Below are 15235 nucleotides of genomic sequence, written 5' to 3'. Positions count from 1 at the left end.
ACACCCACAGCTCAGGCTGGCCGAGAGCCAGCAGTTGTATCGGGAATCCAGCCCCTCCACAGAGCCTAGCCTGTGTTGCCATGGTAACAGCAGCAGCTGGCGCTGGAGAGAGAGCAGAGAATGGGTGAACCAAGAGGGGGTGTGGCGAGCCCTGGTTTTTTTTATATTGCTCTGCACTGACTGCTAGGGGAGCATGCTGCTTTGGCAGTATCAAATTCCAAGGGCACTGCAGGAATCCGGAGAGTTCAAAAGAGGACGATGTAACGGAAGTCAAGCAGAGGTGCCAACTTGTTCTTTTCATTACCAGCCTACTACAGATATTTGGGAGGTGGCAGTGTTCCTCTTGCACGGATGAAAGTGTACCGTCACTCATGCCTTGGTCATTTCCTGGCTGGATTACTGCAATGCACTGTACATGGGGCTGCCCTTGAAGACCACCTGGAAGTTGCAACTGCTCTAGAGTGCTGCGGTGCATGCAGTGTTGGGTGCATGCATATTATATGGTTTGCCCATATAACGTTGTTGTGCAAGTTGCACTGGCTCCCATTTCCTTTCTGGTGCAATTCAAGGTGCTGGTTATCACCTTTAAAGCCTGGTAATATGGCATGGGCCCAAATTATTTGCGAGTGGTATCTGCTCGTCCCACCAGATTGGATAGGGGAGTCACGTTCCAGGTCCCTTCCTTAAATGCTGCCATCCAGGAGGACCCAGGAAGCGTGTTTTTTTTGTAGCAGCCCCAGCTCTGTGGAACACCCGTCCCCTGGGATCTGGCAGCCCCCCCCCCTGCCCTTTTAGTTGGCTTTTTCCTGAGCACTGGGTTGGGGTGAGGTTGGCACCTGGGGATGGTTGCGGGATACATCGGAGAAGGATGGCTGAGGCGCCAGGTTTTGTTTGTATTGCTTTTATTGTTTTATGGTTTTTATTGTTGTTGTGAGCTGCACAGAGTTATGTTTCTTAAGATGGGTGGTTGTACAAATCTTTTAAATAAAAAAATAAAAAGTTTCATACATTTAATTTGTAAAGCTATAAAATGCTCAAGACTGGAATGAGTCTTTTTAAAAAAATCCTTCAGCAAATGGGGCATACATTTAGAGGTTGGATTTAATATGATTTTCAAAAATGTACTCCCCTCATCCCTTTGCAGCTGAGATCCTGAATTTCTTAATGGTGGCAGTATATAGTACAGTACACTCCCATTGTTAGCTATAGCATTGGCCAGTAACCTTCATCCACCTTGGAAACATTAAAGTGGTTTAATAACCATGTTATTAAAGACATACAGCCAAATAGGAATGCGATTGCCCCAAGCCAGCCTTCTCCAACAGGATGCCCCTTTCAACTTCCATAATTCCTACACAGGATGGGTAAGGCTGGTTTAAATTCCCAATGACTGCAATGAAGCAATGCCATAGGAAAGTTATGAATCTCAGAGAACGGCTACTAGTCAAACAATACAAGCTGGATGGATAGATAATCAGACCTGGAGTAACACAGCTTCCCAGAGTAGTTAGCATCTGAGTAAGAACTGGGAAAAAGACCTTTTGACAGGTCCTTTTGGACAGTTTCCTGCTACTAATTTAAAATTGGAAGCTACTTAAATCTTCCTTTTCTTGATTAAATAAATATATCAAGCATTATTCCCCTAGATTTCAATTTAACATTATCATGCTGGAGATGTTTTTGAAATACTCCAAAGACCTAGGAATCCTGCACAACAAAAGTCTGCCAAGTGCAGGTTTTCCACATGTGTTTAAACAGGAGAAAAAGGAAAGGTCATGTAACTATCCTCATTATCACCTCTTTCAGTTGCAGTGGTTCCCATCTTTGAAACTAGGGTGTCTTTTTTTGTTCGTTTGCATTGCCTTGATGGACTGATTCATCCTGGTCATCTCTAACACATTTATTAAAAAATTATGATGCTGGTCTAATTCTAAAGGTAGCTTGCAATTCAGAATGAGACAGTGATAAAATCTACACATGTAACAATGCACTCTTCAGCTCACAGATAGTTCCCAAGCTTTCCTTGATGACCATTGTCTTGGCTTTGAAAAATACCTTTAGATAATTCAGTATATGTATATGTGTCAGATGCTACTAGCTCTAGTTGGAATAATCTATATAGTGGTATCTCTTAATATCTCTCTCTTAATATCAACTGTTTGGAATGAGTGGTGTAGAGCTGTTGCATTGTGCCCTGTTCATGACATCCAAAGAGGAAACGGTTAGAAATGCTAAACTGGATGAGTGTGGTCCACTCTGCCAGGGCTCTGGGCATATCACTGGAGCTTGCTTGTAATGCAGGGAGTTTGCCATCACACTCCCCGGTCAAGAAAGTATGCAAGGTCCACTCAGTTCAATTGCATGTGACCCATTTCTTGTAGTGCCAATCCAGCAGTGTAAACAGGCCCACGAGATGATTGTGGGGCAGGAAAAAAAATGAGTATGTGATGAAATGTTGCTTCAACTCCATCTCCATTGCAGTATTTGCCTTGAAGCTGAAGCAGGGGAGGGATCCACACAGATCCACACCTCTTGTCTGTAAACCCTGAAACTCACAAAACCAGGAAGATGGGCACAAAACAGTTCTGCTACCATTTCATGGGGATGTGCTGTGTGAAGGTAAAGACTTTGTGATTACTGTAATAGTTAAAATAGTCCAGTGCCTCTTTGCCCTTGGGATAAGTGTGTTAGTAAACTGGGCCAGGAGGCGTTAGCTGCCAGAATCTCCCTCAACCAAGAGAAAACAACCCAGTAACTAGATGAGATCATCATCAATGACTGCTGGGATCCAGGTGACTGCCTGGTCACCTTTTCTCCTTCAAAGCCATGGCCTTCCAGACATTGCCGAGTCACCACAGAAGTCAGGCAGGTGGTGACAGCACAATTTCCATGGGCTTGTAAATGGGTGTCTCAAGAAAGGCAGCCGCACCTCCTCATGGCTGGTGAACCTGGGCTTAACCAGCACCTCTGTGGAAACTGTCATTAGGCATTGCCTCATTCTACTCATGCGTTCATGCTCTGCAAGAGATTGAGGGCTGGCTTGTGTTTGTAGAATAAAGAACAGGTTTAAGCCAGAGGTGGAAGCCAGTTTGGTGTAGTAGTTAAGGCACCAGGCTAGAAACTGGGAGACTGGGAGTTCTAGTCCCCCCTTAGGCATCAAGCCAGCTGGGTGATCCTGGGCCAGTCACTCCCCCTCAGCCCTAGGGAGAACGCAAGGGCAAACCACTTACGAAAAACCTTGCCAAGAAAACTGCAGAGACTTGTCCAAGCAGTCTCCGAGAATCAGATGCAATTGAACAGGAAAAGAAAAAAGAAAAAAAAAAAGCCAGAGACAGACAACTTGCAGCTCTAGGGGTCAGAGCTGTCCCTTTGCCTAATATCAAAAGCCCTTTGTGGTCACTTCAGATTTCTAGCAACAGTGATCAGACCCTTGCCTAGTAGCCTGCTATGTGAGGACAGGGAGAAAGAAAAGAGGATGTCAGAACAAACACATGTGAGAGAAAAAGGTGCCATTTTTGGATCTACTCAACCTTAGTATGCCATGTACTCTCCGCCCCCCAAATACCTCCTGTGAGCTCCTGACATCTTGGCAGGTCAACCATTCCCAACCTATTGCTCTTCAGATTATGGGAAGTAAGTTTTAGAACTCCCAGCCAGCATGGTGTAGATTGAACAGCTATAAAGTTGACAAAATGAAGGTGTTGCCAATTTCTGACACCTCCAATTAGGGAGACAGGAAGCTAGCTCTCTTTTGAGCAAACTAAAACTTTTGGTCTGTTAAAATTTGAGCTTAACAGTTTCAAGTTCCTTTTGCCGATCAAATTTAATTAATTTATTTATTTTCAAATTTAATTACTGCCCATCTCCCCCAAAAGGGACTCTTTATATAAAATTATGACCTGACAGTCTCCATTCATCTTGTTGGAATAGCTACGTGTACCACCATGTCCAGTATCAGTTTGTCACTTTCCCAAAAAGCATGTTTGTCAGCATTTCAGATTGACTTTCAGCTGCTCGTTCACTCACATGGGATTATCATTTACGGTGAAGTTCTCCTGCACAAGCCATGCTGCCTCTTCCTTCTTTTGCACGATTCCCATGCATTTTAATCAAGGCTTATGCCAGTTAAATCCCTTATCATGCCCCATGTCTCAATAACATTCTGAACAGTAGCCTGCATTCATCATTCCTCAGATGGCGTGTTTGGGTTTATCAAGAGATGTGTATGGGGGTGGACCAGTTATTAGCTGTTTCTGGCTTGCTTTGTGAGTTTGGGAAATAGGCCTTAATAACTCCCTTTATTCCAGTGCTCCACCCCAAGATGCACAGGGGAGAACTTCAGATGGTTCAGACTTAGTAGAGGGGAGACATGGTCATTCAGATGCCACAGCATGTGATGGCATGACTCAGGCTGGCAGATATTGAATATTTGTTCTAATTAAATCTAAAACTGAGGAGAATAAGGCCTCATCAATCAATCAATCAATCAATCAATCAATCAGGTCTAGAGTCACCAATGTGACCAATGAAGCTGTCATGAGCACTGATGGTGAGCAGGAGGGGGCCCCTATCCAGGGGGGAAAACGTATGCGTAGTAGAGAGATTTGAGCTGTCATTCAAAGAGACACAGAACAGACCCGCCTTGACTTTTGGGGTTTATCTGTCTGGGTTTTCTCACGCTTCTTCAATTTGGTAGGATTTTCTGTCTACTGTAGCAGTAATAAAACACTAGAGAGTTATTCCTCGTCTCAGCGTGGTTCCTGCTTGTCGGGACAGAAGCCGTTCAACTGGACTGGGGACCTGTGATAACCACGTCAGATAACCCAAGAATTCCTTTACTGTCTAGTGAGTCAGTTTGCTGGCCATGCTGAACTAGCAGCCCCAGCCGGACACTCAAACCATTCAGTGATAGAATGGCCCAATAGGGTTAACTCTGTCCCAGTTTTGTTGTCTTGGCACAGAGCACCGGGTCAGAGGAGTCTCACATGCACAGTAGCAGCCTCGTTTGTAACAGTAACCTTCTGGCACAATGCCCTTGCTCTTACGCAACACCAGGCTCAGGCTGCTGGAGGGAAGAGGCTGAAGGGTGGAGCAGGAAAACTATCTGGAGGAGCCATGTGACTTGGGCAGCACGTGGAAGGGAGAATGCCCCTTCAGTCAAAGCTGGCTGGGGCAACTCTTCCTTCAAGCCTAATTCCTTCCACACCCTGGTTTTGCCCAGTCCCTGGATTTTAGGAAAATAAGGGTGGGGCAGGCACTCTTTGATCTGAACCATCTGCTTTTCCGTCAGCCGTGCCCCTTCCAAACCCAAGCCGTCAGTGATTAGAGAAGGCAAAAGCCAAACATGCTGTACAGGTTGGTTTATTAACATGACAATGCTTCTGCCTGCGTAAGCCCAGAGACAGTTATGATGGTCCAGAAGAAATACTTTGCAGGTAGGTCACGTGGCAGTCACTTCCTAGCTCCTTCGGATGGGAGGTAGGGTGGATGCCTTTATTCACAGTACAGACAGATGACAGGACAGCCAGGGTCTTTCACTGAGCACTCAAGCATTAAATCCGAGAGGGAGGGAGACCTTTCAAATACATACAGTACTTTCCCTGCAAGGTAGGAGCTCTAGCCCTGGTGGAGGTTTCCTTCTGTCTTTCTAATTGCTTTGCTCCACAGCTCTGGATTTGGGAGGAAAGTGAACTTTGCAAATAAAATGCTTTCCCCGCCCACATATTTGCTTCCTGACCCCCCCACCTGCCAGGCAATTTAGGAGTTCTGCACCACTTCTTTTCAACGCCTTCTATGCTGCATTGCAGACTTGCTTGGAGCAAACCTGACACCTAAGTACTGGGTCAGCTCTCTGGGAAGTGATTTGTATGGGACAGCTGTGATATTAGGGTCAAATAAAATCTAACTGTCATGAACCTTGCCAGGTGCTTTACAAACCATGCTGTGTAGCTCCAGGCAGGCAAGGTAGCTCCATGGGACTGCATTTGGCTTTGTGGAACGACTGAAGAGGCATGGAGGTGGCAGGGGCTCTTAGAGACTCATACAGGAGTGTGCTATCAGGATGAATGAAGGAAGGTGAATGAAGAGATGGTGGTGCAGGACAACAGGAAAGGAACTGAGGAGAGCCAAAGGGGGAGGGGAAAATAGACTTGTATCATTTAGCTGATATTTGCATAGAGTACCTCTCCTTCCAGGGCTCACTGGACTGAGAGAGCATTGGGGGGGGGGGGAAGGGAGACGAGCAGCTACACCAGGCAGGGGCTGCATCTGTGCAGCAGTGCTATTACCATTAAGACCACTTTGGGTATAATCCTAATGGATATGGAGCTCCTAGATCATCTGGGTGCTCCAAATCTGGGTTGCCAAGTTTGGGACTTTAACTTCTTTCTGCAAAGCAACCAAGCCTCAGGATGAACAGAGAGAAACCAAGGAGAACACAGGCTATTTTTCTTATTCACCGGACTCCGTTGGCTGGACTCCATTCCATCAGAACTGGTGTCTGCAAACCACTTATGGATAAACAATCTGTTAGCTGCAGACCTGATTTGAGATCATAGCTGTACACTTAAACATGGCATTGCTAATTTACAGCACCATCATGCATAATGACATCTTTGCCCAAATACCAATGATACAAATTCATGAGTGGGCAGGATGGCGAATGTCATGCATTTTGACCAATGTGGTCAAACACCCACCCTAAGTTTATAGGATCCCTTTATTGCAACCTAGTGGTACATGATGCATGTATCTACCACCTAGTGCTTGCTCCTGTCATTTTAGGAGTGCCATGGTAGTTCTACATCCTAAAGCAGTGTTTCTCAGCCTTGGCAACTTTAAGATGGATGGACTTCGACTCCCAAAATTCCCCAGTCAGCATGGCTGGATGGGGAATTCTTGGAGTTGGTCCACCCATCTTAAGGTTGCCAAGGCTGAGAAACACTGTCCTAAAGGGACACACACAGAGGCTGCCCTATATGCCAATTCAGAGGCTATGTCTGTTTTCTTCCTACTTCTGATAGTCCTGGAAGGCCACCAGGTATCCAGTGTAAGCTATTTCAACCTTTTCCAAAGAACAGGGAGAGGGGAATAGAAACAGGACTTTGAGACCTGTTCCTGCACCTCTTCGAAATGAGCTCAAAATGCACTTCCAGATTTACCAGTTCAGATTGCAGCATTCTCTTCAATCAATGTCTGTTAAGCCTTCTGTCAGAACCCAAAAATCACAGTCTGAGAAGCCACTTGCATCATGGGTCTGTTAAGCTGAGAGTGAAACTGAGTGAGCTCATTAAGAGGAGAGTAAAGCCTGTCCACAAAAAACCAATGGCTTGGGATGTTGTGCTGGGTAACCACCAGAGGCAAGAATATTAAAGTGAAAACATGATTTCTCTTCCAAAAACCACTAGGGGCAGTTTGAGGTTTCATCCATTTCTCTGCAAAAGGACAACCAAAGATAGTTTGGATGCCTAATACAGAACCTCCAAATGACATCTCCCTTCCACAATCCATCACCCCCCACCCACCCCGCTGAAGAATTATCCAGAGCAAATCCCATTTCCATTGAACTTGCATAGAGAAACTTCCCAAAGATCATGCCCTTAGATCAGAACTGTTCCCCTTCAATATTTTTTATGCTTCAAATCCACCGCTTCAGGGTACTAAATCACCGTGTCTTCATGATAGGTAGTCTCTGCCTTTTTGACAGCTTGAGACAAGCTTTGTTTCATTTAGGCATAAATAAAAATCAGCTCTTGTTTAGGGTGAAACAGATTTACAGCCCCACAACTGAAGGATGAGCCACTTACTTTGCCTGATATTTTGTTATTCAAATTGCTCACGTCTGAGGAGCATATAAAATCCAATAATTTATCACTGAAATTAGAAAAGCAAAATAATAGAGTCAAGAATCAGCCTCACCTAAAGCAGACAGACAGGAGACTTGTTTGAGCAGGTGTTATGTGGGTGGGAGAACTTTGGATGTGAACACTGGAGCTGCTTACTTGCAGCTCCTTTAATGCTACCCTGACAATGCCCCAAGACCTCTGCTGTCAACTCTCTTGACTACCATACCCCAATCCCAATCAGTCAGTGACAAATCTGCACAATGTTGGACATTCCCCTTTGCATGCATCCTTGCCCTCAGATTCAGATGCCACAAGGATTTTAATCAGACTTTTTGCATTTTGTGAAGAAACAAAACTTTCTGCATTCAAACATTGCCTGGTGTTCCGTATTCCAGTTCTAGTATCTTTTCCTAAACATCCATTCTTTTAATTATACAGATTTCAAGGGACAGCCTGAAGCACAGTACAATGGGTGCGGGGTTGGGGAAGGGAGTGATCACAGTATTAACCATTTCATGTATAGTTTTGCTCGTGTGTGTATATATATATATATATATATATATATATTTATATATTTGTATTTATATTTATATAAATATTATAATATAATATATATAGTGAGAGATATGTATAGGTACTTTACAAGGCTTAAGAGTAGACATGCCATTCACAAGGGGATGGCTGAGGGAAAGGGGAGGCTCTGTGGCCTCTGCCCTTCCTATTCACAGAGAGCTTAAGGACTTCCCCCTTCCGGCTCTGATGGGCATAGATTTCTGCTGCTACGTTACCACTGCCATCACCATTAAGGCTGGAAGGCAGAAAGGACAAGGGTGTTCTGCCAGTGTGGTCCTGGGGGCCAGGAGTGCGAGAAAAGCAACTTTTCTCTACTTCAGTGGGCAGCCCCCTTCTTCTCCAGAGTAGGAGGTGGGGGCCGGGGGGCATCTCCTGCACACTTGCTCCCTGATGCCAATACAGGCAGCTCTTCTTTCCCCCGTTTCCCCTTTGTTTCAGCTGAACCTCGCTTCAGTCCGTTCTTGGTTCCCTCTGGGCAGAGGCAGCTGGGCGTCTTCGCACAGGTTCCCAAGGTGGTGTGCTCTTCCACCACCTCCAAGATCCATTTCTCCTTGGGCGAGCCAGTCTTGTCTGGGGCAGGCAGCGCAGCGGGCTTTCCAGGAGGGCCAGGGTCTTGGTTCTCTTTCGGCTCCAACACGATGGGGACAGGGCCCCGCGGGGCCACATCTGCCTCCATGCTGCCTTTCCTGCCTTGCTCGTGCTCTTGAACAGGGCTCAGGGCTTTAGTGAGGGCTCGGTTGGCCCCTGAAAATGCCTCCTCAGTCTGCACAGCTTGGCTCCTCCTGCACTCCCCAAGCACAGCCTCTGGACCCCGGGCTTTTGCGCTGGCCTCTGAAGCCACCTCTCCATCTCCCACCCCAAAGCTAAGGGGGGATTCCTGCCGGCCCAGGCGCCGGGTAGCCAGGGGCTTCAGAGTGCCGGATTCACTGGGGCTCTCCCCGTCTGACTCCGCGAGGCTGTGAAGGCCGGGCTCCCCGTAGAAGTCTTTGCGGTACTCAGAATGCACCACCTCCAGGCTGTGTTTTCTCACCACCACCTTCTTCTCTGCGCTGAGGAGAGAGCCCAGTTTCTCTGCCGACTGCACCCGCTTCAGAAGTGGTGAGCGAGGGGGCTCTGCGCTCTTGGGGCGGGGCCGAACCACCGGTGGCGAAGAATGAAGCTTTGCAGGGAAGCTCTGGGTGGTGTTGGAGCTGCCCACGGTATGGCCAGGGAGTGGTGGGGGTGAGGACTGTGTAGGGGAGGGCGTATGTGCCAGAGGTGAGAGGGGAATGTTTCCAGCTGACTTGCAACGGGCAGAACGGTACTGGCGATGCAGTTTGGGAGACAGGCCATGCAGAGTGCTGGGTCGCATGTGGTGGGACGTGGTGGCCGGTGAATTGGGTGTACTGGAGGCTGGGGAACTGCTCTGGGAAGAGGCACCTATGAAGGGATAAAGAGAGGAAAGGTGAGGTGTACCATGCAGCGTTCTCACTCTGCTTAGAGAACCAGGAAGCGGTGCTGTGGGTTCCCCTGCAAGGAAATGACACAGGACTTCATCTAACAGGCTCACGTGAACGTTGATCAGGGCACATCCCTTGTGGAGTTACTCACACTTACATTTTAACACTAATCTAGATCAGTGGTTCTTAAAATGGGGGTAATTTGGGCCTATCTTGGAGGTAACGGAGTAATTTGTAATTGCTTGTTTGTGAGTTGAGGATCCGGTTTGGGACTGCTGATGCCAAGACACTTGTGTAAAACAAGAGAGTCTGATTTTTTTGTGGGGGTAAGGACATTATTTGAGACTGGGAAAAGAGGTAATCAGGTAGTTTAAGAACTACCGATCTGGATGACAGACCACTCACGTTGCCTCCTATGCCTGACTATTTGTGGCATGCAACCAGAGGCTAGGACAGAGATCAGCAAGGATGATTTCATGGCATCTTGCAGGTGCCTCCCCCCATTTTTTAAAATGGTATTAAAAAACAAGTAAATGGCCAAAATTACACAAGATTTAATGAGAGAACACTAATTCTTATAAGATTTTGGGCATTTTTTTATTTTTAACCTTTAAAAAAGCTAGAAATTGATGGGTACAGCATTACTAACCCTCAGGCTTTAGGACAGCCATCGTACCCTGCTTGTAGTTTTCCTGTGCACATTTGTTTGGATACTGCTGGAAAAACATGGCTGGGTGAGAGTGATTAACTCAGCCTTTCTCAACTTTTTGACCCTAGAGGAACCCTTGAAATATTTTTCAGGCCTGGGGGAACCCCTGAACATTCAGGCTCAAATATAGGCCAGATGTTACAAAATTATTATATTTTGTATATAGTTTCATGCGTAGGCCTATATTACAGTCATTAACAGTGTTCTTAAACTAAAAATCAAGAATGAAACTTACCTCTTTAATGTGAAGTTACCCGAATTTGAAATAATTTTTTAAATAAATTGTGATATTCCAGGGAAACCTTAGTGACCTCTTACGGAACCCTGGTTGAGAAGCCCTGGATTAACTCATACAGCTTTTGTTGGGGCTCTGAAGCAACTTTTCAGAATCAAATCCAAAGTATTGCACAGCCTCAGTTTTCATGATCTCTTTAAGTGGAAATTGCAAGTAGAACCTAGCGATCTCTATCAAACTTACTGACACTTGATGCATGGGATTGGGTACGAGGACCACCATGGGCATTCCAACTTGGCAAATGGAAAAGAGTGCTTTACAGAAATCAGAACCTTTCAGGGGTGGGGAGTGAGGCACTGGTGGCTCTTCAGGTAATGCCGACTTGCAAATGCTAGCCATTATGGCCGGTGGGGAAGATCCTAGAAGTTGCAATTCAGCAATCTTTGGATTCCAGGTTTCCCACCCTTGAACTAGGAATGTCACCCTTTTTTATGAAAATAAAGCTTGATGAGAAATGAAGCCAGTCACCCCAGCTATGTCTTAAGTCTTCTTCAAAGGCCAAGAAAAACACTCCCAGCATGTAAAGGTGTCAATCCGTCATAAACATTTCTCATTATCCTACCTTCCCATCCCAACCCCACCACTACCAACCAGAACTGTCCTAATCTCTTACCTAGGTATGCAGAGTCCGGAGTGGAGCGCAGGCTCTGGGTGGGTGAACGGGCCCCCAAGCCATGGGTGGGTGAGCCCGGCAAGCTATCGCTGGAGGACAGGGAGCGATTCAAGGACGATAAACTACGGCTGGTGTGCAGCAAATTTGACTGCTTGGTGATCTTGCGAAACAGGGAGCTGCGCTTCTTACTGCCAGAAGGAAGAAATTACACTGAGCAGGGAACTGTATTAGATGAACCCCAAATCCCTATGAGCATGTAGGGGATCGAGCTATCTTTAATGTACCTTGCTTGTTCCTGTACTGCCCTCCCATCCCCTCTGTGCATCTCACCTCTCCTGCCCTTCTTTGCTGGTGCTTCTCTTGTTTCTTCTCGCCATCTTGGACTTGTAGCTGCTCTTGCGGGCTGGCCCAATCCGGATGGAGGTGTTCTCAAAGGGTGTAGTAGTCACCATCACCTTGTTTCCACTCTAGGGAGGAGAAAGGTAAGCTGGGGGTGGGGCAGTAACAGCAGCACAGGGTCTCAGTTCCATGAGAGACTTACCACATTTCCTGCCACACTTCTGCTTACCTTCAGGATGAGTTCCACCACCTCAGTGTGCACCAGCCCATGCACTGGCTCTCCGTTGACATGCGTGATGAGGTCACCTGCACACAGACCTGCCTCATGGGCTGGACCCCCTTCCTCCACATGCTGCCGAGGCAAAAAACAAGAGAGGGTCTCCCAAGACTGCCACGTCCCATTTATTCACAAGACAGTGGGTTCGTGGCTTGGAAAGGAGAGTCCTTGCCGCTAAGGTCTCTCTCATTAGGTATAGGACTGTTTCTTGTTCATGCTCTTAAATCTCGCCAATCCAGAATGCCCTCTTACCCAGACAATGTGATGCACACTATAGACATCACTATCTCCCATATACACCCGGATGGCCCGCAGCGTGAAGCCGTACTTCTTCCCTGACCGCTGGATAGTGATAGGGGAGCGCAGGCTGGTGACAGCAGGAGAATAGTCTCGGGATGGGGAGGAATCTCGGGATGAAGGATTAGAGGAGAGTGATCGGGGAGACATTGGGCTGGCCAGTGGTGAGCTGCTGTGCTGCTCCACTGCAAGGAGAGAGAAAGAGAGAATTAAAAGGTAAGGAAGATGCCTTCCATGGTTACAGAGGACAAGCACGCCATGGGGCTCTTGCAGAAGAAGAGCATTCTTGCTCCCAGCCTTCCCTGCTGTAGTAACTGGAGACCAGTTTCTTGCGGGGCTCAGCACCAGCCTAACTTTTCTCTCCTATTACTTTCTGTCAGCCCGTAGGACTTCCTGGCAAGGGAGCAGTGCAGAATCTGGAACCCTGAGGGGCTACTTGAGGGCAGGTAACCTCGAGGGCTGGTCATGGAAAGGGTTTAGCGAGACAGGGCCAAGTGTTTTCGCAGGCTCCAGAGGTGAACAAAATCCAGGATGTGTTTTTCTAGCTGGAAAGGGAAATGTTCCCCCCAAGCGATGCACCATAGGGATGTTTCTGGTCCCTTTTAAGCACACAGTATTAACTACTGACACATACAGGCAACTACAAGGGCTGCGTGTAGGGTGCAAGTTCAAGCTGCACATATGCTACCCTGGCACAAAGGTCAGCTTTCCAATTATTAGCCCTTGACGACTCGGGAGATACAACTGCACGTGCGCCAAGTGAGGTCTCAGTGGGTATGACTGAATCAGACCCTTGCCCCTGGTCAGGGGAGGGGGCTTTGGGTGCCTCCCTCGGCTTAGTTACCTCTTCTCATAAGTAACAGAAGCAGAGGATTTGAAGGGCGAAATATCAGCCACGCAAAGAACCTTCTATCAAGCAAACCTGCTTCATCTGCATCAACTGTACAAAGAGTTGCAGAATCCCGCTTCTATTGTGACAGACTTTTTGCAGAATACACACAGCCCAGCAACTATGCTAGAAGAACCAAAGGGGGAAAGTAGAGCATGCAAAGCCACAAGACAGCCATTATGGGGACTCTGTGAAGACAGATTCAGTATCACTCCCTATTAGAATGGGGAAAGAGAATCTCTCTACCAAGGGACTGGGGAGTCTAGAGGAGTTTGGTGCTTAGGAGGGTGAAGGGACATGAAGGACACAGCGCAAGGGAGGGTGGTCTCAGGTCAGTGGTCTGTGTGGTGAACAGCCTGGTGCTGCAGAGACGGAAGGCAAGTGGAGGGTATATGTGTGGGCGAGTCGGGCTCAAGGGAGGATGCCACTTCCAGGGGTCGGGGAGTGTGTGCAGGGGGAGGGGTGAAGAGGAGGAGGGGCGTACCTGTGGGGATTATGACCGACAATGCAGTAGCTGAGGCAGATTTGATGACCTTGCCCCCTGTGCGGGAGCTGCGCTTCTCAGCCGTGGCGGTGTCCCCTGAGAGCTGTTGGTGCCGGGCCCGACGCAGCACCAAGTCATTGGTAGCTCTGGGGGCAGATGGGTCCAGCTCTTTGGGGGGCTGTAGCTCACCCGCTTTTGATTTATCGCCTATTGGGGAGGGGAGAGAGAGGGATGATCACAGGACCACACTCAGGGGACCCCCACCTCCAAACAAGAGCCACAGGGCACCACCACAGGAACTGCCCGCCATCACCACCACCCCACAGAGGATATTGAGAGGACTACAGATCCACCTCTGTTCTTCGTATGACTGGGAAATGAACCAACACCCAGGATAATCCTGCTCATCAAAACCTTCCCACAACAATAGCCTTCATCAATCTGGTGCCGTCCAGATGTGATGTTTCACAATTCCCAGCCAGCATCATCAAAGCATTCTGGGAAATATAACCCAGCATGTAGCAGAATGCAGTACAAAGATGAGATCATGATATGACTGTGTTTGTGTTGGTGTGTGTGCATGTACACCGGGGCCTTCCCTGCACCATCGTGAAACTTGAAAGGTTCAGGCTTAGGTTTCTGGTCCACATACTAATAGGAGTGTTATGAAAAAGGAATGACAAATGATTGCTGATCTTTAAACATTGAAATGTGCTCTTCCGCCTCCTTGGTGCTGCTATTGCTAAACTCCCAAGGATGCTCTTCATGACAGACAGTACAGTCTCATGGACTGAAAGAAGGTGCTGTTGTGCAAACTAGGTTGCCACAGAGCTAAAGCCGTGCAGTTAGACGCTTGGGCTGCAAAACTCTTACAAACCTTGTCTTCTTCCTATTCAATAAGCTGACCTCTTAGATAGCATGCAAAGGGATGGGATGGGGTCCTGCTTATCCCCCTTCTCCACAAGGGACTCAATAAAATCACCACAGGATGTTGTGAAGCGGTTGGGCCTCACAACTGGCTCTGTTCCACAGCAGCAGAACCACCTATACATCAGTTCCCAGGGCACTTGTAAAGTAGAACTGGAGTTTAATGGGCTGGAAAAACCCAGCTTGCAAACTACCCCCCTCAGGGGACTCCAAATTCAGAACAGGAAATAATGGCAGCTTCCAAAAATCACATGATGTTTTGGAGCCACTGAACACTTACAACTCAGCAGTCTGTTGCTGTGGAGGAGCCAGGTGAGGCACCAAAAGCTGGGCATGATGGAGAGTAGGCTTGCTGTTCAGACAGGAGGCAAAAACCATGCTTGTTCTGTGCAGAGTTTCTCACTGAGCACAGTTTCCTGGATCTCCTTTTCCACATTAAGACCTCTCTCTCCAGGGCCGCAACTGGGGGAGGGGGTTGCCAAAATGAGCACGGAATCCATGTTTGCCCCGGGTGACACAGACCCTAGTTGCGGGCCTGTCTCTCTCTTA

At 47.5% G+C, this 15235-nt stretch overlaps 1 protein-coding gene across 1 annotated transcript in view; it reads right to left on the bottom strand.

Moving 5' to 3' along the window:
• Positions 1–8470: 8470 nt before the first annotated feature.
• The window catches only part of MAST1 (microtubule associated serine/threonine kinase 1), a 45451-nt gene continuing 38686 nt past the window's right edge, over positions 8471–15235 (bottom strand). The window contains exons 21-26 of the mRNA XM_063293007.1: positions 13760–13966; positions 12342–12571; positions 12042–12164; positions 11804–11940; positions 11474–11661; positions 8471–9836 (exon numbers count right to left, since the gene is read on the bottom strand). Of these exons, the coding sequence (XP_063149077.1) occupies positions 8734–9836; positions 11474–11661; positions 11804–11940; positions 12042–12164; positions 12342–12571; positions 13760–13966 (1988 nt within the window). The 3' untranslated portion in view covers positions 8471–8733. The remainder of the gene's footprint in view (positions 9837–11473; positions 11662–11803; positions 11941–12041; positions 12165–12341; positions 12572–13759; positions 13967–15235) is intronic.

This window comes from Candoia aspera, chromosome 2, assembly GCF_035149785.1.
Source record: "Candoia aspera isolate rCanAsp1 chromosome 2, rCanAsp1.hap2, whole genome shotgun sequence".
Lineage (NCBI taxonomy): Eukaryota > Metazoa > Chordata > Lepidosauria > Squamata > Boidae > Candoia > Candoia aspera.
Note: the sequence above shows the minus strand (reverse complement) of the source record. Positions and strands in the feature narration are given on the sequence as shown.